The 22566-nt window shown below is 40.1% G+C and overlaps 1 protein-coding gene across 4 annotated transcripts in view; it reads right to left on the bottom strand.

Moving 5' to 3' along the window:
* Window positions 1-4086: 4086 nt before the first annotated feature.
* Window positions 4087-22566, bottom strand: part of LOC115266350 (protein outspread) — a 709621-nt gene continuing 691141 nt past the window's right edge. For 3 of the 4 annotated variants that reach the window (XM_029872484.2, XM_029872485.2, XM_029872487.2), the window contains 8 exons: window positions 12593-13275; window positions 8163-12266; window positions 7945-8079; window positions 7738-7874; window positions 7520-7672; window positions 7334-7430; window positions 6912-7125; window positions 4087-5375 (listed from right to left, as the gene is read on the bottom strand). In XM_029872484.2, coding sequence (XP_029728344.2) covers window positions 4996-5375; window positions 6912-7125; window positions 7334-7430; window positions 7520-7672; window positions 7738-7874; window positions 7945-8079; window positions 8163-12266; window positions 12593-13275 — 5903 coding nt within the window. In that variant the 3' untranslated portion in view covers window positions 4087-4995. The remainder of the gene's footprint in view (window positions 5376-6911; window positions 7126-7333; window positions 7431-7519; window positions 7673-7737; window positions 7875-7944; window positions 8080-8162; window positions 12267-12592; window positions 13276-22566) is intronic. The other variant, XM_062851589.1, reaches the window with a different exon arrangement.

Below are 22566 nucleotides of genomic sequence, written 5' to 3'. Positions count from 1 at the left end.
GCAGCGGATGACATTTCAGCCCGTCTTGGTTCGTCGTTGCATCGCGTCGTCGTCCTGTGTGCATGCTCATCTTCGTACGAGGCGGTTCAGTGTGTTTTTGGAGGCAAAGGAAGTGCCGCTTTTTTCATTCGGATCGGCCGCGTTGTCGTCGACAATTTGAATGTGCACATCGTCGTACCCGTGTGTTGCTGTAGCAGTTCAGTGTAATTTCGAGGCCAGTTAGTGGAAGATGCTGCAGCTCTGGTTTTTGTGTATTTATCTAACAAATATTGAAAAGTTCGTCACGTCCTGTGTCGGCGCTAGTTCCAAATGCACATTTAGTTGATAATAAATAAATTCCTTTCATTTTTTGCATGAGCACAAAAATTTGAATGGTTCGTCATCTTCGGTGTTGACACTTGTAATATTTTAATCCAAATGAATAAATGTTTTGACTCATATAAAGGTTGCATGAATTTCTGGAAAAAGAGAGGGTCGGTAAAAGATAGACGGCAAACCATGCGGTAAGATCTTTCTGATTTATTTATCACGTGTTATTTTGTTAATACTTGTGAATTGATCACGTTCAGCATTGTCACGCGCGGAAACGCAAACTACAGATGCGTCGGTGTTTAGCATTGTGTTCTCCTTAGTTGCGAATGAATAACTTATGTAGGGTGAGTTTTGAGGCACGAAAGATCGCGTTCGTCGTCCAAGGTTTAGAAGGGTATTTCTTCGCGAGCGCATTATTAATCGCGAATCAAAACATTACACTCGTTTACCACGACAAAATCCTCAACACATCTCCATTTCCCCTGTCCAAACTCCTAGTGATTTCTCGTAGTAACGCAGAGAATTCCTCGGTTATTGGCCTAAGCGAGAATCACGTCATCACTTCCTTCCCTATCCTCAATTGACCTGCATTCGGACGCGGCCGGCGCTAGTATTGCTTATTGAAAAGTATTGGGATTCCAGCATTTACACAATGAAGAGAAAGCTAATCCCAAGCACCATCTGTTGGTTCATTGTGTAAATGCAGTTGTCCTTGCAATAACAGAGGAGCAACCGCGGGCGGTCAATCATGCTCATGCATGCTCATGCTCAAAATGGCTAAATTTGACCGCGTAAAGATATTTAGCTCAAACTTATTGTAAAACTCGAGGTAAAACTGTTAATTTGGTAAATATTTTAAGAAATCGACAATGTTTTTTCATAAGGGCCTAACTTGATCGATTTCTCTTCGAGCCCCGTAACGTGGGTAGATCACCTTAGAATGGTGCGTTGCGGTGTAAGATCTACCAAATCAAATTTTGACCTTTATGTTTACCGTATTTTTAGATATACCTAGATCAAAGTTTGATGCTCTTTTCCTTGTGTTTTGTAGTATTTGTGTTTCAATGTACTGCTAATCAACATTTTATTTCAGCAGGATTCAGGTAAATGTATCGTACGATATACATAAAATTTTAAAAATATGTAACTGTGGCGAGCGTATCACTAATATGTAGCTTATTTGACGAACGATGTTAATATTATTTTCTATTTCAGATTATCAACCGAAGAATCTAGTAATTCAACCAAATGCCAACAAGATGACGAGGATGAATTGGGCTGACAACTGATTCGAAGCAGTCTAACAATGGTGTGTCTGAACGTTAACCAAGCGTATCCTTTGGAGTTTACCCTTCCACTAACAACACCCAAATTCCCGTGACACCTAGGCCTGAGAGATCGTAGAGTTGTCTACATTTTTCATAGGTGTCCAAAACTAACCATCCTTTCCCATTCCTCAGCAGTCGCAAGGACGTGGCCAGGACAGTGCTCGATCATTGGAGGATTGCGTCAGTCTTGTCTAAGAGTCAGAGATTAGTCCCAAATCTTTGTGCTTTGGTTCGGACGGGAAGGAGGCAACCCTCATAACAGTGGTCTAGGACTGTACCACCTACGAATTTGTGCGACTCGCTTAATGCTAATGCTAATGCTAACTTGATCGATTTCTCTTCGTCGACTCTCTCTTTCGCTAATAACTTGATCAAAAAAACAAAATCATTATTCTTTTTGTTTCTATAGCAACATGTAGTGTAGCACATTCTGTGATAACACAAAAAGACGATCGATGAAGAGAACTCGAAAATGTCAGTTAGGCCCAAATGAAAAATCAGTGTCGAAATAATCAAATTATGGGTTGACATGAGCTGAACTACACAGTTTATATTATGGGTTAAGCCCTAATCCACTCTGAAATCTCTTTTCCGGCTTTTTGTCGAAGTCAAAAGAAGAAATGTACCCTAAACGGGCAGTGGAAAGAATATTGCCACCAGCACTGGTGGTCTAAACGGGCAGAGGCAACTATATTGCCACTTCAAAAGCTCGTTTTTGGGCTTAACGAGCAGTGGCAACTATATCGGCATCTAGATTTTTAAGAGTTTCTTTCGAACAAAAACTGTTTTGTTCATGTAATCATGTATATAATTATTTCCATAATAGTATGCGTTGACAACTCTTCTAGTTTTCTCGGCCTTATAAAGGGTTCGCCTAACTATCTCATACAAATGCGATTAGACTAAGCCCACGCGTGGGCTCCATACTACACACGAAACAACACGTCGTTAACGATTTTTAATTCCGTTACCCACCCATTTTCGCACCGGTCGTTCGTTTCCATGTGAGTAAAATAATTATCGGTCGCCTTTGCGCGCGGTGGTCTCTATTCCATACGTATCATCGGTTTTTGCACTGTAAATCATCTGTGGTGCCATTGCAAATCTTATTCTGGCAAATAATCTGAGCAGTATTTTTTTTAAAAGGAAAGGGTTTTAGATAAAAGTCAGAACTGTTTTTTCCTACGTTTAAAGAAACTACTTTTATCTAATCTAATCCAGTATGAGGAAGCATCCTGGAAAGTAATCGTGCCAGGAGAACTAAAACTACATATTTTTTGAGTTTATTTTACTCAAAAGTAAGTACCGTAAACTGGGGTGTAGTTGATCAGTGGGGTGAACTTGATCACTCAATTACCCGCGGATGTCGACTTTTGAGGAAGCAGCAATTCTATTTTAACCTTTCGCAATCTAATGACGTAACATCTGAATGGAATGATAGTTTTCTTGAAAGTCGATATCCGTGGGTATTTGAGTGATCAGGTTCACCCCACTGATCAACTACACCCCAGTTTACGGTATATCGTTTAAATTTTCTAACCAAAATAAGGCTTTTTTCTCTTCTTCATTTTCTCTTATTCTTGCCAATATTGATGATTGCCGCGTAGCAGAGATATGACACATGTATAAAAACGGCCGAACCGAATCACTATTCAATATAAGTTTTTCAAATATAAGTTTAAAAACGATCGGCCGAATAAAAAATTGAAGCTGCAATTTAGAAGAATCGTAATTACTTTTAAGAGAGAAATTCAATACATTTTCGATATGTATGATCGGCGAAGAAATGAAAACTTTATTCAAAACATACTTAATCAAAACTTGTCTGTTTCAATCTATTATTTTTCTGCGTTTATATTGTCACTCTATCACTATTGTATGTCAGATAAATTGTTATGTTTTTGATGTAATGATCTATGATATTATTTCGTTGGAAACTTCAAAGCAAGAATAAATATCAATATTTGAGACAAACTTAAATAAATTACCTGTACAAAACTGGAAAATCATTCTCTACAAACTATATGATCCGAATAGGAACGATTGTCAACAAATCCCTACTCATATTTTTTCGTCTTCTCTTTGCGCTACCTAGAGAGTTGAACGCGAGAGAGCGCACGAGCCTACGGATAGAGACCGTAGTTTGCTTGTCTCTAAATTCTAAGCCCCGCTACGAACCGTACGTAAACTTTTCGTTTTCGAGCCCTTCTTAGCAGCGACCGGTGCGGTTCGCTTCTTTGTTCGCGGCTCTACTTAACGTTAAAACGCTTGATCGAGCCCATGCGTGGGCTTGGTCTTATAGACAGTTCAGTTCACACAAGAACGCCAAGAGCGCAACGGGCGTAATGAGTTGAACAAACTAGAGAGTGATCTAGCCAATTATGTATCGCGATTGCGAAAAAGAAATGGAAAAAAGAAATGTGATATAAAAATAAGAAGACATAACTTCATTTTGACAAAAAAACATGCACATTTTATTGCTGTTCAATAAAAAAATAAAGTCAACAGAACCACAAAGGGGACGGGGAAGACTGCGTGTAGATGTTTCCGAAAACCTACCCATTTCACAGTATCTCGGAAACGAAGGCCTTGCGATGGAACCTGGTATAAACGTATAGAGGTATGCTAGACTGCATTACACCAGAGTGGTAAAATTAATCGAATTAAATAATCTTCTAGGTCTACGAGTAAAACACTAAACTCTGGCTGTCTGCCCAACAGTACGGTGCCTAATTTCGTATAATTTTTTATCCTTTATCAAAATGAGCAGGAATAGTTCATAAAATTGGTGTAGGGCAGGTGTGAACACTTGAATCGGTTTCTAACGCTAGAATAGGGATGTGAAAACTAATTTATGTTAGCAAATATGGTTTAAACGAACACTCTTTCCATTGTCAAAAGATTAGGATCAGCTGCTCGCGATCGTGTTAGGGCTAGTATTTACGCTTAAGTTCTATGATGAATTTTTACTATATATGTTTTGGGGTGTTTTATACATAGTTAACTGTACATGAATAATAACGTTAATTATAATCAATATAAGATTTAAATTTCATACGAATAGCAGCAATGTACAGAAAGGTTTGGTAATTAATAAATTTGTTTTGCGTGCACAAATAACTGGTGGGAGCGAACAGGAAGCTGCTTGGGTATTGTACAAAACAGTGAGGTTAGGTTTAAGGCGTCAGTTAGGTATTCTAAGTCATTTGCAATGCAACTCTCTAAGCAGTGCTTTATTTTGGCGTGGGTGACTTGATCCAATCGTAAGCTGATCCATTTAGTTTGTGTCAATAACAATAATGATTGTTGTTTCAATTAGCTGCTTGCGTGATTTTTAGCAAAGCTTTTTTTTTCTTTAGATTTCCAATTCGAAACGATGAATTTGTTCAACGTCCTTCTCATCTAAGGGAAGGGGCGAACTCATCTTATTGGCTGGCTTAAGCTCGGTTAGGCACTCGTTATCATTATTATTATTAGTTTTGCTGGTGCAACTTTGGCTGCTGCTGCCCGACGATGCATTGCTAGTCGAGGTGTTGAGGCCAGTGCTGGCCGGTGAGGAGATGGTATTGGTGGTGCTGGTGCTGTGTCGTGCTGATCCTCCTCCGCTGAGAAGGCTCATATTTAGGTGTTTGGAGTTTAGAACTTTGGTTCGGTTGTTACTGCTCGTAAGGTTCACCGAGTCGAGCCCGGTCGACATGGAGTTGGGGAAAACTGTAGATACGCCTAGTTTGGCTCCTGAAAGTAGACAAAAACTGCGTTAGATAAAACTGGACGTACAAGTTGGACCGACACATAGAAAGACCCAGATAATTGAAAGAGACATTACAATAGAATCGGTTATATTTACAATGATACTCTCAAGAATGCAACAATCAAGGATTATTTGTTTGTATTCTTTGTCGACTTACAAAAAAGTGCTTGAGAAGAAGATCTACAGTACTCGCCGGCTAGAGGACACATAAAGAAGGTGAAGCTTATCAATCAGAGGACAATGTCAAAATCTCCTTCACTGTAAAGATCGTGCTGCATCTAACATTTTGGTAGAGGGCAGTGAAGAAGATCAATGAACCACCTCGAGAATGTTCCTATAGCCACCGGCGAGAATAATTTGGGTGAGCTACGCAACCAGAGGTAACAGTGCATCAAAGATTTCACCTGTAGGAAGATACAGGACTTGAGCTGCGATTGAACGAGCGAGAAAACAAGGAATTAAAGCAGCAATCCGTTATCGGTATTCGGCTCTGCGGTCATCGACCTCTCTTCAGCAGCTTGGGCACCGGCTGGGCTGCGAGCAACCTAGGGAACTTTGGCCGGTGTGTGCTTCGGTCGTAGGCTGATAGGGAAGGGGCGGAGATATGCTTCTGCAAGCCTGGGCTTCTGATCTCAAAGAGGAGCGGCTCACAACAGCGCCTGTTAGGAGTGGCTGATCAACATCCGAGCGCCAAGGAAAACGGAAAGTGAGTAACAGAATAATACGAACCCAGACCATCGGCAACAACCCCAGCGATCGAAAAGGTCTGTAATTTGAAACCCGGTACGTGGAACTGCCGGTCTTTCAACTATATCTGGAGCACCCGCATACTAGCTGGTCTACTGAAGGACTACCGGTTCATCATGATCATGGTAAGTAGATATGCAGAGGCGCGTGATCAATTGATGGCCGATCGACGAAAGAATGTGCAGGTTGAGAATCAAAGGGATCTCGCGTGGACACCTGGGAGGATATATATTTGATAATGACAAACCCAGATTGGTCCCCAAAATTGAGATGGTGCCATATTCTAACTCTAATATTTACTGCGTAAAAGTGTTAGTACCACCTACTCATCGGATTTTTCGATCGTTTAGTGTGAGTAGGTGGTACTAGCGCTCTAGCGCCGTATATATGAGAGTTAGAATATAGCGTCCTTGGTGATAATTGTAGGGAAAACCCTAATCTACAGCTTTGCCGAACACCACATTTCAATATTAGGCTTCGGAACTGAGTTATGGACAAATGAGTCAATAGATTGCCAGGTGATCGAAAACAACCCTGGCTGCTGTATGTCAGTAACAGCTGCGGCGTATCAATGGAGTAAACTTAACAGATATGTGAGGTAAGTATTGGTGATCTCCAACAGAATCTCTCTTTTTTAGGCCGAATGTAAACAAGTCTTCATAAAATTGTTGTATTCTTGAGATTTTGTATTGTTAGTCATTGATAGAATGTGAGGAAGAAAACAGAACCATAACCAATAAAGTGCACATAAGTTCAACTGAAAACGGAAATACCTTCGCATAGTTTCAACCTAGGATGCGATTCTTTCTTATTGTTAATAGAATGGTATTCTTTGCTGCTGTTATCGAAACAATGGCCCGAGGAAGGACTGTTGTGGCTGCCAGATGCTGCGGAACCACCGTTGTTGGCTGCTGCTTTGATCACCGTCGAAAGCGAATGATGCCGGTTACCGTCGGTCGATGGCTTCTTAACGTTTGCATCATCATGCTGTTAGTGTTTTTCCATGTTAGAATGAACGTATTTAGTTGGGTAAAGAAAAACCAAAAACAAAATCAAACAACTGAATGTCTATTCATACAAGCGAGCTATTAGAATGAAAACGATGTGTTATTGATAAAAATGATGGAACAAATCCAAAAAGAGCACCGAAAAACTCAAAACACGTTTTCACCATGACTCATGATCAGATGCTTACCAAGCTTTGCAGGGAAGTTGCCTTCGGCGTTGAGCTGATCGAAGAGATGGCATCAGTCGAGTCACCCGACACAAAGTGTGCCCTTAGCTGTTTGTTTCTGTAATTGCGGTGGAAATTGCAAAATAAGATACGATAATTACAAAATTGCACTTGTTAGTTTGGCACTCGATGCAAGTTGTACGTTACCTAACATCGAGCTGCTGGATGTGCTGCTGCGAATATTTCAGCTGTTGCGATGCAATTCTTAGCTTCTCTTCAAGCGAAGCCGTTTCAACACACTTCATGGAGTACTTTTCCGATAAAGACAGAATTTCCTGCCGAACTTCCTCTAATTCTTGCCTAAAATATGCAATTGTAGCAGTGATGATTCACCTGTTCTAAACAAAGTTGTTCGAATAACTTACTCTTTTTCTTTGACAGACGTTGGCGATTGGCCACCTTTCTGAAATTGCTTCAAAAATTCTTGCTTAAACCGAGCAACTTCTCGCTGGACTTCATTCTGGTGAGCTTTGCGCATTGCATCCAGTGCTGCCAGTGTTGCCTAAATCGAAGAAAACAATATTCAGTCACAATAGATTCCCTCCAACAAACAATCATCTCGATTAACTCACCTGCGTTTCTTCGGCAAGTGCTTGCTCCTTTTCCACTATCAGCTGCGCAATCTCGTGTTGGTGCTTCTCCTCCAGATCGTGAATGATTCGCTTGTGCGATGCCTCCATCGCTGCCAGTCCCTTCTCACATAAAGCCTAAATAAGAAGAAAAACACACAAAACAAAGGTTAGTCGTTTATTCAGTCGTTGAAATCACCCGTCCCCAATTTGTCACTCACCCTCAGTTGCTCGATTTCCGCTTGGTACTTCAGTCGCAAGCTATCTTCGTCGTCTTTGTCCTTTTGCGAGTCAATTTCGTTGGCCATTTGCTGCTCCCGATACGCGGCATGCAAATTGTCCACCTGTTGGGCGTGCTCTGCCTCGAGCATCTCCAGGTGTTTCTCTAACTTTTTGACGTGATCTTTCTCTTTGCGGATTTGCTCGAACAGGTAATCGCGTTCCTTTTCAAGCTCAGCATACTCTTCGGTATTCTTTTGGAAGTTGCTCGACAGTTCTTCGTACTTGTCGCGCAGCACCTTCGACTTTTTACGTTCCTCGTCGAAGTTCTCCAACAGATCTTCGATTTCCTTATCCTTCTCATGGCACATTGTTTCGTATTCTTTTAGCTTGCTGTTGAGGTCATTGAATTCTTTTTCTCGTAGTTTCAAGACATTTTTCTCATTTCTCAACCGCTCTTGAATTTCGGTCTTTTCACTTTCGATGCTTTTGATAAGCTCTTTTTGCTCATCAATCGTCCTCGTTAACAGACAGACCTGTTCATCGTTTTGTTGCTTCAAGCTAGCGATGTCGATTTCATGTCGATCAGTTAGTTGATGAAGTGTATCTTGCAACCTGTCGCACTCATCACATTGAGCTTGGATTGACTTGGCTGTGTCAATCAGGGAATCTATTCGATTTTGAATCTCCGCACACCTAGCATGAATGCTTCGTAGACTGTCGACATCTACCGTACTGGCGATTAGTACGTTATCTGGCGTCATTGTATTCTGCAACGACACCACTGATCGTTCCAGTTCGTTTAACGTGGAAGATATTTCTTTGATATCTGTTTTGCTGCTAAGATGTTCATTTACGAAGAATTTGTACATGAAATTGAAATCAGCCTCAGCGAGGATGTCATCCGAATTGGCGATTTCGAGGTCAGCGGTGAGATCGGTGTACAAGTTTTCGTATTTCTTCAGCGCAACAACGCTAAAGTTGTTACTATCTTCATTGATGAGTTTGATCTTGGCAGGGACGTAATCACCTTTCAGGATTTGAACTCGAGCATCAATCAGAGCTTTGTGTGCAATAATGTCAGCAAATTCTGCCAGCAGCTGGCGCCCTTCGCTCGGTTTTCGTTCCTGCTCTAGATGGAGTCTCCACTGACCACGTTTCATCTTCGCCAGGCTTTCCTCGTAGCATTCCGTCAGCTGCATAACTGCTAGTTCCATCTCTCTTCGCAGCACATCCTGGACTGCGTCAGCAAAGTTTTCAAACGTTATTCGCTCGTCAGTGGATAACGCGTAACCGAATGCAGGTGTTAGCGAGTTCTCATACCGTTGAGCACTTCGCATCATAATATGAGCGATCTCAGACTGTACCAGTTCAGCATTAACTGCCTCCTGGGCTTGTCGCCAAGCCTCCTGCACGGCTCCCTGAATGGTTTCGTTTGATGAAGAAATGTAACTTAACGTTTCGGCGGCTAGACCGTACGCCAGATTCTCCATAACAGTCGTTTTGTACCGTTTAGCTACCATGTGGACTTCGTTTTGCTGACGAAGTAAATCATCCAGCAAATTAGTGTTGATGGTAGGGAAGTTAAGTGATCTTATGTTACTGGTTCGACCTGCTGACAGCATGAGCTTCCTGGCTAGGACACTTGCAAGCACGTCAATGCTGCTGTTGGGCTTGATGCCACATTTTCCGGCCAGTTTTGCCTTGAGCATTGCCATCAGCTGTATCGTTTCAGATACCTCTACTTTGGTTTGTTTCTCTTCATGCTCCTTCATGCCTTCCGCCCTTTCCAATGCGTTCCGCATCCGGCCAAAGCAAACGCTTTCGAAGGCGATCCGTTCAGCTAGCAACTCCATGTCTTTCTTCTGTGTCAGCCCATTCGTTTCACGAAGCATTCGCCGTTGTTTCAGAAGATCACAAAGCTTATTTTTCAGCTGGCTTTCCATTTGCGTGAGAGCCAATTTGATTGGATTGGTTTCCGGTAGAAGGACAATGTTGTTATTCAATGAACAATCTTGAATGACGCAATGCTCGCAGCTATCCCGCAACAATTTGGAAACTTCCGATAAGCACCTTTCGATAAATTTGAACGAATCCTTTTTGTCGGCGATGGGAGAAACTGATCGCCGCGATCGAGAGGATCGTAGGTTCTGGAATTGACGCATACTCTGGTCGACTAGGTCACGAACGGATATGACTACACCTTCTAAACTCTTCAACCGATCCATTAGGTGCTCGGAAACCTTTGGACTAGTGCTTGGGGTAGATTTGACAACACCGACGCTGCTGATACTGCTAGTGCTTCCGCTGCTTATCATACCAGCAGTATTCACACTTTCACTTGACCCAGGGATTGTCAAAATTTCTCCGGCAGTTGCTTTAACAGTGTCGACACGTTTTTCCAAGTTATTCAGCCTGAGCAGAACTTGCATCGGTTGTGAGGAGATTGTGGCACTATCCAAACTTTTCCTTCGTAACCGAGTGGACGCTCGTTTGACGTTTTTCAGTTCAGATGATTCTCCTTGAGCCACCGTTGCTTCGGCTATCACCGCTCCCTGCTCCAAAGCATCGATTTTATGCTCCAGCTCCGTAACCTTCTCTTCCAGTTCCTTCTGAATCGTTAGCGATTCCTTTCCCTTCAGCGATAGTGACCTCCGCTTTTCATTTCTCACCAGTTTTTGTCGAAGGAGTCTGACTTGTTTCTCGGCGTTGGTGTACTTGTTCGTCATGTCCTGTATTCTGTCGGCCATCATTTTCGATTGTGACTCCTGTTCCTTAGCCTGTCGATCGATTTCCCTTTTTAACGTGGCAAATGAAATCTCAAGGTCATCGTACATTTTGTGAGAGTCCTTTAGTTCTCGTTTCATGGCTTTGAGTTCACTGACGGCCTTCTCGAAACGTGCTCTCAGCTCGTGGTACTCATCCGCAAGCATGTCCTTGTCCAACGTGTTCGGGTCAACCTCATTCAGGCTTGTCAAATCACTAAACGAGTCCATCCGACGCATTTTACCTGTTTTTGTATTGAGACTACACAAGCTGGATGCAGGACTAGAAATGCCAAATTCTCTGATTTTCTTGTACAGGGATTCATTTTCCTCGATGCCACGTGCCAACCGATCTTCCAGCTCTTTCACTGTTTCGCGACTCTTGTCAAGCTCCACTGTTATCCTGTCGATGATTTCCTGAGCATTGGCTCTACTTGCGTCGAGTTGCGTCATGAGTTTATCTCGGTTTTCTTCGCTTTCTCGTTTCCTTGTTAGTTCTTGTTCGGTTCGTTCGAGTGCAGCCAACAGGTCGGACATTCGTGCTTCTCGCTCGTGAGTTTCCTCTCGAAGGATCGACAGTTCTTTTTCGGCAGCTTGCAATCGCAGTTGCAGTTCCTTGTCCATGCAAACTTCTTCCTGAACGGGGTTGATGAGCGGGAGGTCTTCCGATTGCACGCTTTCGATTGTGCTACGCCTCGAGGACGGGGGTGACGATCGACTGCGTTTATGTAACCGGTTGTGGGATGTTCTTAATCTATCTTTGGTTCTAGCTATCGCTGACAGTGGCACTGGAGGGGAAGGAGAAACTGGGGAGCCCCAATCACCGACGCTGTCTCTGCGACCTCCTTCCGATGCAGTGCGATATTCTTCATCGGAGGAGAACAGCATGGACTTGGGCGTGATTGGCGTTACGGGCGTTACAGGACTCGTGACCGTCGGTGTGCTGGATGGCTTTGGAGGGAGGTTGTTGTTCAGAGCGTCGCAGGTGCTGCTTGACTTGGTGAGATGCACTACTACGTCCTGACTTTTTTGGATGGGCTTGCAGTCCACTTGGTCTTCGCCTTGGGTAGTCTCGGTACTGATGCGGGTGCTAATGGTTCCAGTATTATGACTGCCGATTTTATCCTGCGTTGGGTTGCTGTCTATGATTTCTATCTCTAATGGAGGTTTGTCGGTTAACGTTTTGAAGTTTTCATCGTTTTGATTGTTTAGTCCCAGGTTGTTGTTATTTAGTGTAACTTTGGTCTGAGGTAATCCGGCGGCGTTCTTGAGCACATTTATCCAGTTGTTTCGATTACTGATGGTTACCGTGGACAGTACGATGCGTCGGTTGTCCCATGTCTAAAAGAGATTAATAGGGGTCATTATCATTGTAAAACAAAAAACAAAAATTTTCCAAGTTTTTCAATCACCATTGTGATTGCATGCACAATATAAAAAAGAAAAGGCGTACCATGGAGTGTTAGGGATAATGCAGCTTCTATGAAAAAAATCCATGGTACACCTTTTCTAGACATCGATTCGATACTTTCGAATCCATACCCCTCCCCATTTCCAGAAGAAGCGAAAATTTCAGTTTTACGAGTTGCTAGTCAAAAGCAACAAGAAAAGGATAAATTCAGAGCTAGGCAACAATGAAAATGCGTGATTTGTAATGAGCAACTTACCGTCAGTTGAAATCCGTAGTTCCTAGCAACTGGCACTTCTGTGATACTGGTTATGCTATTGACGTCCAGTACCCCATCCAGTACACCCTTCTCCTCGGCTACCGGATCTCGATAGTAGAATAAGGCAGCACCTCGTAGCGAGAACCAATACTTGCTCCAATCGCTGGATCGGCTGTCCTGCTTCATGAGCCATCCTTTTTTCGAGTTGATCAGCTCTTCCGTGGACGGGATGGTAACCCGGAGTTCGGAGTTTTTCGAGAGATAGTTAGCAGGGGCATCGTCGAGACCGCAATCCCCATCGGGATCGCCTCGCTCGTGGGTTTGACTAGGTTTCAACTTCGGACTAGAGATAGTGTTCTGGCTGGTTTTCGACAGGTCAGACTTGGTGGAACTACTGATACCGGTGGGTATCTTCTTAACGATGGCAGACACGATGGCCGGGGCTGAGGACGGTATCGTCAGGGACTGGGGTCGCATTTGGCCGGTCGACTTGGCACTGAACTGTGGAGGAACTGTGTTCTCGTCCCGGGTGGGCTTCTCATCCTGCGACACTCCAACCACCGTCAATGGAATACTGTCGACGATGCACGGCGAGCTCCAACGGTTCACATTGGTGATCGTATTGGCGATATCTTTCAGCTTCTCGTCGCGTCGAAGGTCGTCCAACAGGTAGCATTTGGATGCTGCAGAGGGAAGAGAAAGAGAGAGAAAAAAACGAACAATTAATACCCCAGCAGTGGATGGCTGCAACGATTATTTGCGCGATAAAACTAGCGGGCATTGAAAATTAACGCATTCTGAAATGAGCTGAGAATGGGCACATGTATGACAGTATGTTTCTTAAGCTAAGGAATGAATGTAGAGACTCAGGACCACGCTGTCGGAAGAAGAGTGCTGTATCACCATAGGAAAATCACATTCCAGCTCTTCAAATGATCATACATCCGGCCGGATGGGATAGCCAAGCCAGCCGTAAACTTCGCATATAATTATAGTCATATTCTCGTACGCACTCTTCGAACGGATCCACGACAGTCGAGATGTCGGATGGTAATTAAACATAAATATAAAGATTTGAAATCCGATATAATCTGCGATAGTGAACCATACATTCAGGATGGCCATAAACAAATATTCTTAACTATGTGCAGGGAGGGAGACAAGAAGTCATCCTCGAATGTTCCATACGGCTTATGAGATTTTAACGTCGGTGGGTACAACAATCGTAATAGGATTGCGGTTTTCCATTGCTCGTTACGGGTATCATCCTTTTGAGCAGTAAGATTTGAGCAGCACTCAGTGCTGCTGCTAAAGCAGTATGGAAACTTGATTGGTTTATTAGTATAATTTTAGTACGCGATGTAGTTTGTTATAAGGTGATGCGATGTTATTGATAGTTAATTAAGGCGGATACAAATTTAATTTTGACTTTTTGTCTCCCCTCTTTCAAAAAATTTTGGCAGGATTTAGTATTTTGAGGGGGCAGATAAAAAAAATATTTATCAAAATATCGGGTTTTGCTAAAACCTTTAAAAAATCCGATGAGTTTTTAATATTTTTCAGATTAAATGCTTTATTATTTTTATCCCCCCCCCCCCTCGACAAGGAGTGGTGGAACAAAAAGTAAAACAAATATTTGTAACGGCGCACATTGGAGTAAATCATATCAAAACCTGATCATAAGTGGAAGTAATTGGGTTTTCCGTTGCGTTTTTGCCAAGTGTAGTTATCGTGTAATCGTTTGACAGCTATGCAGTGTCCAAATGTTTTGTTTACGCTTATCATAAGAGGTTTTTTTTTTTTTTTTGGATTTGTCCTCTTGCGGGGACAGGCTAGGACCAGGGTATAAGAGGTTTAGTGAAGCTGAATTTTATTCGTTTTCTTTTTATAACTCACAGCGCGTGCTAGTTTTGACCATATAAAGTGAATAAAATGAACAATCAATCAATTCAACGACGCAGTTTGTTAAATAAGGTTAATGTTGTTATTCTGTAAATTTGAAATCCAAACAAATTGACGTTAAGTTTACATACAATATATGAAAATATTGAAAAAAAAAAATATTTGATGGAATCCTTTACCGTACATTCAAAATGAAATAAGTTGATTTTCCGGCTGTTTCCGGGAAATCTTTTTTCAGTGTATGATATAACTATTGTTCCTCTTTCAAAAGCAGAAAGAAAACCTTCCGGATGTTTCCGATTTCAAAAGTTGCAGCACTTTGAAAAAATCGTGAAAATTACATTATTATATGATATTATTTGCCCAAAAACACTATTTGGCCCACTGAACGTATTTTTACTGAAAACTAGAATTCAACAGCTTTCAAGCAATAAAAAAGAAGTTTAAAGTCGGCCAACTGGTTCAAAAGCTGTGAATTTTTGAAAAAAAAAATAGTTTCGAAAAATCTTGATTTTTCAATCATAAAATTGGTCACCCTAATGACGAAATAAAAAAAATACGGGTCTAATTATTTTCGATAAACCACAAAACCACCAAGTATCACGATGACACGGAGACACACTATATCGATTTTCTATGGAATAGTTGTATTATTAATAAAAAAAAAAATCTTGTTGAATTCGGTTAGATTGGTTGTTTCTCCCTACTAATAAATTTTAACATTGAAAACTATGAAATACTTTTCATTACTAATTTGGGTTGCATTTGGGTTGCGAAAATACGTCAAAATAACTTTGATCAGTTTTGATGTACTAGGTGCTTCACTGTGCGGCGTAATGTAAAAAATCATGAAAATTTCCTATGCCATGTAGTGTGGGCAATTTTAATTTTTTTTAAATGGTGATTTTCTGAATCGAGAGTCATATATTTTAATACTAGCTGCTCTAAAATTGCCTGATATTGTAAATCATCATAAAACTATGCCTTGTATTCCTTTTTTTGGTATCCATACATGTATAAGGATTCAAAATATAATAAAATTTAATAAAAAGTTTTGTATGGGAAAATTTGGCTTTTTAATTTCAAAAAAACATATCTCAAAAGCAAAAAAAAACATACATCTTTATTCTTTGATTACTTACGCCAAACTTCCTGAATTTTCTGATAAAAATATAAACCTAGGGTACCTATCTGGTCCCGAGATCATAAAAACGTAAAAAACTAATATTTTTCCTTATTTTTTGCACAAAAACACAATTTGGCCCATTTAACGTATTTTTCCTAAAAACTAAATTCAATAGCTTTCAAACAAAACAAAAAAAAGAAGTTTAAAATCGGTTAACTGGTTCGAAAGTTATAATTTTTTGAATATTTTCAGTTTTTTAAAACCTTGACTTTTAGGAGCACCTTATCTGAAAATTGGTCACCCTAATGACGAAATAAAAAATACGGGTCTAATTATTTTCGAAGAACTACAAACCTACCAAGTTTCATGACAATCGGAGTTGCACTATATCGTTTTTCTATGTAATGACTGTATACAATTAGGTTCTTACAACCATCATAAAAAACCAAAAAAAAAGGCTTTGGGGTATGAGTACCCTTTTTCTTGCTATACCCCTATGTTCTCATCTCATTTCAATAATAGATAATTTAGACACGAATTGTTTCTTTTGTTATCATGCATGCTAACTTCTAACTTAATCACTTAAAAAAAACAATAAGATATCATAAAAGGCAAGCACTAGTTTCATGAATAAAGCTTATGATTTTCGTCATGATTTTGGGGTACATGCCGCATAATATTATGAAATTGCCAATTTATGCCGGTGGAATCACAATCATAAATGACAAATACTAGTTTTTTGAATAAGGCTTATGCATTCATAAAAGTTCGTCATAATTCAAACATAAATTTCATGATTCAGTCGGAGTACATGCGGCATGATATCATGCCGAATTTTATGGTGTATTTTGCATATTTTTCGCCCAATCATGACCTGAGACGAGACTCGCGAAGAGGAAAAAAGCAACGTCAAAACAAGTGTAGCTCAGATGCAGCTGTCAGTTGTAGCCCGTTTGATAATGTTACCTAAAACGAGGAAAGTATTGCTATTCGAGATATATTCTGAAGCCAAAATTCACTCCGAGCAGCATTTTCTTCTTCTGTGATGTCAAAAATAAATTGAAAACAAAATATTTCAATGATTACTTTGCTTGGCGATTGTTGACGATGCAAAATTTCACCTCAACATGATTTTGTGCGTGAATGGGATTCAGTCACACTGCATGTGAGATGATGCGGTTACGTACGTGTTTGAACCACCAGCCCAAAACATGATGTCAACACAGGTAGGAAGAAGAAAAAAAAATAAGGCCGTTACAAATATTTATTTCACTTTTTGTCCCACCACTCTTTGACAGGTCGAGGGGGGGGGGGATAAAAATAATAAAGCATTTAATCTGAAAAATATTAAAAACTCATCGGATTTGTTAAAGAATTTTCACCAAAACCCGATATTTTAATAAATATTTTTTTCTCTGCCCCCTCACAATGCTAAATCCAGCCAAAAATTTTTGAAGGGGGGGGGAGACAAAAAGTCAAAATAAAATTTGCATCAGCCTAACAAACTGGAGAAAAAGAAAACCGTCTTCGCGAGTCTCGTCTGAGATCATGATGGGTTTAACAGTTTTTGCTTCTGGATTTTTTCCCGTGTGAAAATAAAATCATGCAAGAATCTCTGAAGATATTGTTGGAGACATTCCTTCGGGAATTTCCAGGGGATCGATTTTTTGTACTGAATTCTAAGTGGAATTTCTATAGGAGACTGATATATTTCCAGAAGAATCCGTAATGAACCCATGGAACGTATCTCTGGAAGGGTTCCAGGAGGAATTCATGGAGAACTTTCTAAAGAAGCCCATGGATGAATTAGTGCGGAAATTCTTAAAGAAAGTTTCGATGAAATTCTTGAAAGTGGTTCTGAAGCAAACCACGAAAATTTTCCAAATGCATCACTTAAGAACATTCTGAAGGAACTTCTTGAGGAAGTTTTTGGGAGGAATTCCTGGAGAAAATTGCCGAATTATTCGCTAAAAGATTTTCGAAAAAAAAACTCAAGATTTTTTTGGAGGATACTCAGTGAGGTTATCCAAACAAAAAATCTCTTGAAGGGATATTTCAGACAAATATCTGAAAGCCATTCTGAATGAACCTCTGGAAAAAATTCTTGAAATTTCTAAAAAAAAGTCATGGAGGTATTTGTAAGGGAATCAATCGATGGTTTTCTGAAGGAATCCTTCGAGAACTTTTTGAGGAATCTTTAAACCTTTCCCTGAAAAAAAAATTTGAATGAATCTTTGGAAGATTTTTTGAATGATTTCTAGGAGAATTTTTGAAGGAATGCTTGGAGAAATTTCCGAAAGATTTCTTAGGGTAATCTCTGAAGAAAACCCTGGAAAGGTTTGTGAATGATTTTCTAAATCAATGCCTGAGGGGAAAATTTGGATAAATATCTAGAAATATGAACAAACCCCTGGCCTGGACGAATTTCTGGTGGAATTTTTAAAGAAATTTTCGGAAAAAAATCATGGAGTACTTTCTGAAGCAATTTAGAAAGATTTTTGGCAGCTTTTGTGTAATATTTCTGTAAAAATCTCTATTGGAATTTCTGAAGGAATCCTTGCAGGAATTTATAACTAATTTCCCAAGAAAACTTTGGAATGAATCAATGGAAGATTTTTTGAAAGAATTTGTGAAGAAATTCCTGTTCTATTTTTATAAATTTTTGAAGGAATCCCTAAAGTAATTTCTAAAAAAATGGGAGATTTCCTGAAAAAAAGCACCCATTTCTTTGACCCAAACAAATCAAACAAACAAACATCCATCAAAATAATCTCTAGAGAAATTTCCGACGAAATATCAATCGGAATTTCGTAGGGAGTCTCTGGGCGAATATATAGAATAATCCTTGGAGGAGTTACGTATGAAATGCTTCAAGACCATTTCCATCTCATCCGAAAATGGTCTTGGACGATTTTTGAAAGAACTGCCTCCATCCATGACCAAATTTTCAAAGGTATCCCTTAAGAAGTTGTTAGAAAATTTTCAGAAATAATTTCTGCAAAATACATATTTTGAGAAAATTTCCAAATGAATTCTTGGAAGAATTCCGGGGGTAGTTTTTGGGAAAATTCTTGGAGAAATTTCTAAATGGATTGGTGCAGAAATTCCGGAAGGAATAATTTCTGAAATATCATCTAAAGAATTTAAAGAGGAATCACGGAAAGATTTTTTAGCGTAATCCTTGGATGAATTTCTAAATAAATATCATCAGATTAAGGTGGCAGACACTTATATAAAAAGCAAAAATTTTACATGTATTGGAAAAATAACAATAAAGTTTATCCTCACTTTTCCTAGGGTATAACTTTTTTCACAGCCGTGGGATCACTTCGCGGTCTTCGACAAAGTTCTCTGGCATATAGTCACCTACAATAATACCAAAGGGTTTGATTATTGAACGCTAACAGCCCCACCTAGCGGCAACATTCGAAAACTTAAAATTTCTGCATACATCTGGCCAAGTTTTCCCATACAAACTTCAAGCGTTTTGAGCGCCCCCTTAGGCTCAACCGATTTTGCTCAAATTTTGAACGTAACTTTTGGGAGTCCAAAACAACTGATTTAGGAGGTAAGACTTGGTATTTTTTGAAATTTTTGTTTTTCATATAAGTGTGGGCCACCCTACTACAGATATTTCCAAAGGAATCCGTGAATGAAGTATTTCTGAAGCAACCCATTCAAGATATTCTGAAAGAGTTCTTTATGAAATTTCTAGAGGAATCCTGAAAAAAACTCGGAACAATTTCTGAAGGAATCTTTAGACGATTTTCTAATGGAGTCTTCCTAATGAGTTCCTGCTTAAATATCTGGAAGAATATCTGGAGGAAACCTTTGAAGCGTTTCTGAAGAAATTCATGCAAGATTTTCTCAGAGTTTTTGCCTTTCTCGTACACTAAGTGTACTGGAAAGGCGATATGTTCACACAAAAACCGATTTTTCGAAAAAAAAGGATCAAGCCGCATATATCAATCGACTCAGTTCGATGATTTGAGATGATGTATGTATGTGTGTATGTATGTATGTCTGTGCGCAAAATAAGTTCACTTACTTTGAAGGCACTTGCCATTGGCCGATTCTTTTATAGCTCGAAACGAACCCGAATTTTACCGCATTGTTTGCTATTGAAAATGGTTCGGATCGGTCAAGGCGTTCCGGAGTCATGGCCATTTCAGTGATCCGGACCAGCACCGGTAGAACCGGCCGTATATAAAACTGAACCAAGCCCCGTCATGCGACACATCAAACTGCGCAGATTTTTAAAACCTGCTTGGTTGACGAATATTGTGCGGAAATCAACACTGGAGATCACAAACTTCGCGATGTCGGCCCAAAATTCAAGATGGCAGCCTAATATTCAAGATAGGCTATAAAACCATGCAATATGGGTATATTTGGTATAAGGAAGATGTCCGGAGTACAAAAATACGACAAAAATATCGAAGATGGCGGTATAAAATCCAATATGACGCCTCCAAATTCAAGATGGCGTCTATTTATTGGTGTTTTAGGCTCTAAAACCATGCAATATGAGTATATTTAGTATGGGGAAAAGGTCCGGTGTCCAAAAATACGACCAAAATATCCAAGATGGCAGTATACAATCCAAGATGGCGGCTCCAAATTCAAGATGGTTTCTGTTTAATGGTTTTTTAGGTTCTAAAACCATGAAATATGGCATGGGGAAGATGTCTGGAGTCCAAAAATACGACCAAAATATCCAAGATAACGGTATAAAATTCAAAATGGCGGCTCCAAATTCAAGATGGTGGCTGTTTAATGGTGTCTTAGGTTTTAAAATCATGCAATATGGGTATATTTGGAATGAGGAAGCTGTCCGGCGTGCAAAAATGACGAACAAAATATCCAAGATGGCGGAATAAAAACCAAGATGGCACCTCTAAATTCAAGATGGCGGCTATTGAATGGTGCTTTAGGCTCTAAAATCATGCAATATGGGTATATTTGGTATGGGGAAGACGTCTGGAGTCCAAAAATGACGAACAAAATATACAAGATGGTAGTCTAAAATCCAAGATGGCGGCTCCAAATCCAAGATGGCGGCTCTAAATTCCAGATAGCGGCTGTTGTATGGTGTTTTAGGCTCTAAAACCATGCTATTAGAGTATATTTGGTGTAGGGAAGATATCCGGAGTCAAAAAATTACAACCAAAATATCCAAGATGACGGTATTAAATCCAAGATGGCGGCTGTTGAATAGCGTTTTAGGCTCTAAAACCATGCATTATGTGTATGTTTGGTATAGGGAAGATGTCTGGAGTCCTGAAGTGGCAACCAGAATATTCAAGATGGCGGTCTAAAATTCAAGATGGCCGCTCCCAATTTAAGATGGCGGCTTTTTAATAGTGTTTTGGGCCCTAAAGCCATGCTATATGGGTATATTTGGCATGGGGAAGATGTCCGAAGTCCAAAAATTGCGAATAGAATTTTCAAGATGGCGGCCCACAATCCAACATGGCGGCCTAAAATTCAAGATGACAATATGGGTGTATTTGGTATAGAGAAGAAGTCTAGATTCGAAAATGGCGACCAGAATATCCAATATGGCGTCACAAAATCCAAGATGGCGGCTTATATTTTTTATATGAAGCAGATGTCCGGTCCAGAGTCCAAAAATGGCGGGCATAATATCCAAGATGGAGGTCTAAAATCAAAGATAACGGCTCCAAGTTCAAGATGGCGGTTGTTTAATGGAATTTCTGGCTCTAAAGTCATGCAGTATGGGTATATTTGGTATGCGGAAGAAGTCTAGAGCCCAAAAATGGCGACCAGAATATCCAAGATTGTGGACTTAAATCCAAAAGAGCGGCTCAAAATACAAGATAGCGTTTTTTTAGGTTTAAGGATCAAACATCAAAAGCAAGTTAAGCGAATCATATCTGGTGCCATGAAATGGATTTTTTGTTAAACGTTTGAAAGTGAATCAAAATGTCACTTGAGTTTTGTTGAAGGGGGTTTGAAGGCACGAGAAAGGCGCCTTCACCGCTAGGTGGATTAATTAGGGTTTTTTTGTGATATTGCTGGAACAATACCTGAAGAAAATTTGCGAATGAATCCTTGAAGAATATTTTGAATGTTTCCGTGAGAGAATTCCTCTGGGAATTTCTGAACGAATCTTTGCTGACATTAAAAAAAACCTTGAAGGAAATTTTTGAAACCTTGAATTATTTCTTAAGAAATTTGTGAAGGATTATGACGGATTCATGAAGGAATTACTGAAGTAAACCATGAAATATTTTCTCTAATAATTCTTTGCGAAATTTCTGGAAAAACTCATAGTTAAGCTAGCGTTAGCGAAATGTCCACGCTTGTCGACTGTGAGGAGGCCTTCCTTGGCCAAAACTAAAGATTTGTTCACTTGGTATAAGTACAGCTTTTTTGAGAACACTTTCAGGAAACCAAAATTTCTTTTAGTTATGCCAGAAATATTACCAGAAAATATTCTGGATCATTGTGTTACCCGATATTTCTTAATTTATTTTTAGGTAAATGGAAGAGCTGCCACACGATTAGCTTCATTATGAAAATTTACGATTTTTTTGGACTATGTAGTGTGTGCTGTGTGCGCCAGTGGCGCTTAAAACGATAGTAGTTCCATTACAGCTGACCTCCGTTGCGGGAAGAAGCATCTGGCGCAGGGATGAGAAATGTACTAAAAAAAAACGATTACCGGCTGTACATTTGACATTTTTCCACACGAACATCACAGGCCCAGCCAAACTCAAACTGTTCGAAAAATAAATGTCATAACTGTTCGAAAAATAAATGTCATAACATGCCTTCTTCCTCGAAACGGTTTCCAAGCGCGAGAGCGCCGGTACTCGAGCACAACGACAACAGAAATTACTGTCTCTCCCATTTTCGCATTTTGCTGCGTTTCAAACCGCTTCTAGGCAAACTTCTTTATATGCATCACCAAGATAGGTGT

Source organism: Aedes albopictus, chromosome 2, assembly GCF_035046485.1.
Source record: "Aedes albopictus strain Foshan chromosome 2, AalbF5, whole genome shotgun sequence".
Classification (NCBI taxonomy): Eukaryota; Metazoa; Arthropoda; class Insecta; order Diptera; family Culicidae; genus Aedes; species Aedes albopictus.
The sequence above is the reverse complement of the archived record's forward strand: the minus strand, read 5'-3'. Positions and strand labels throughout refer to the sequence as shown.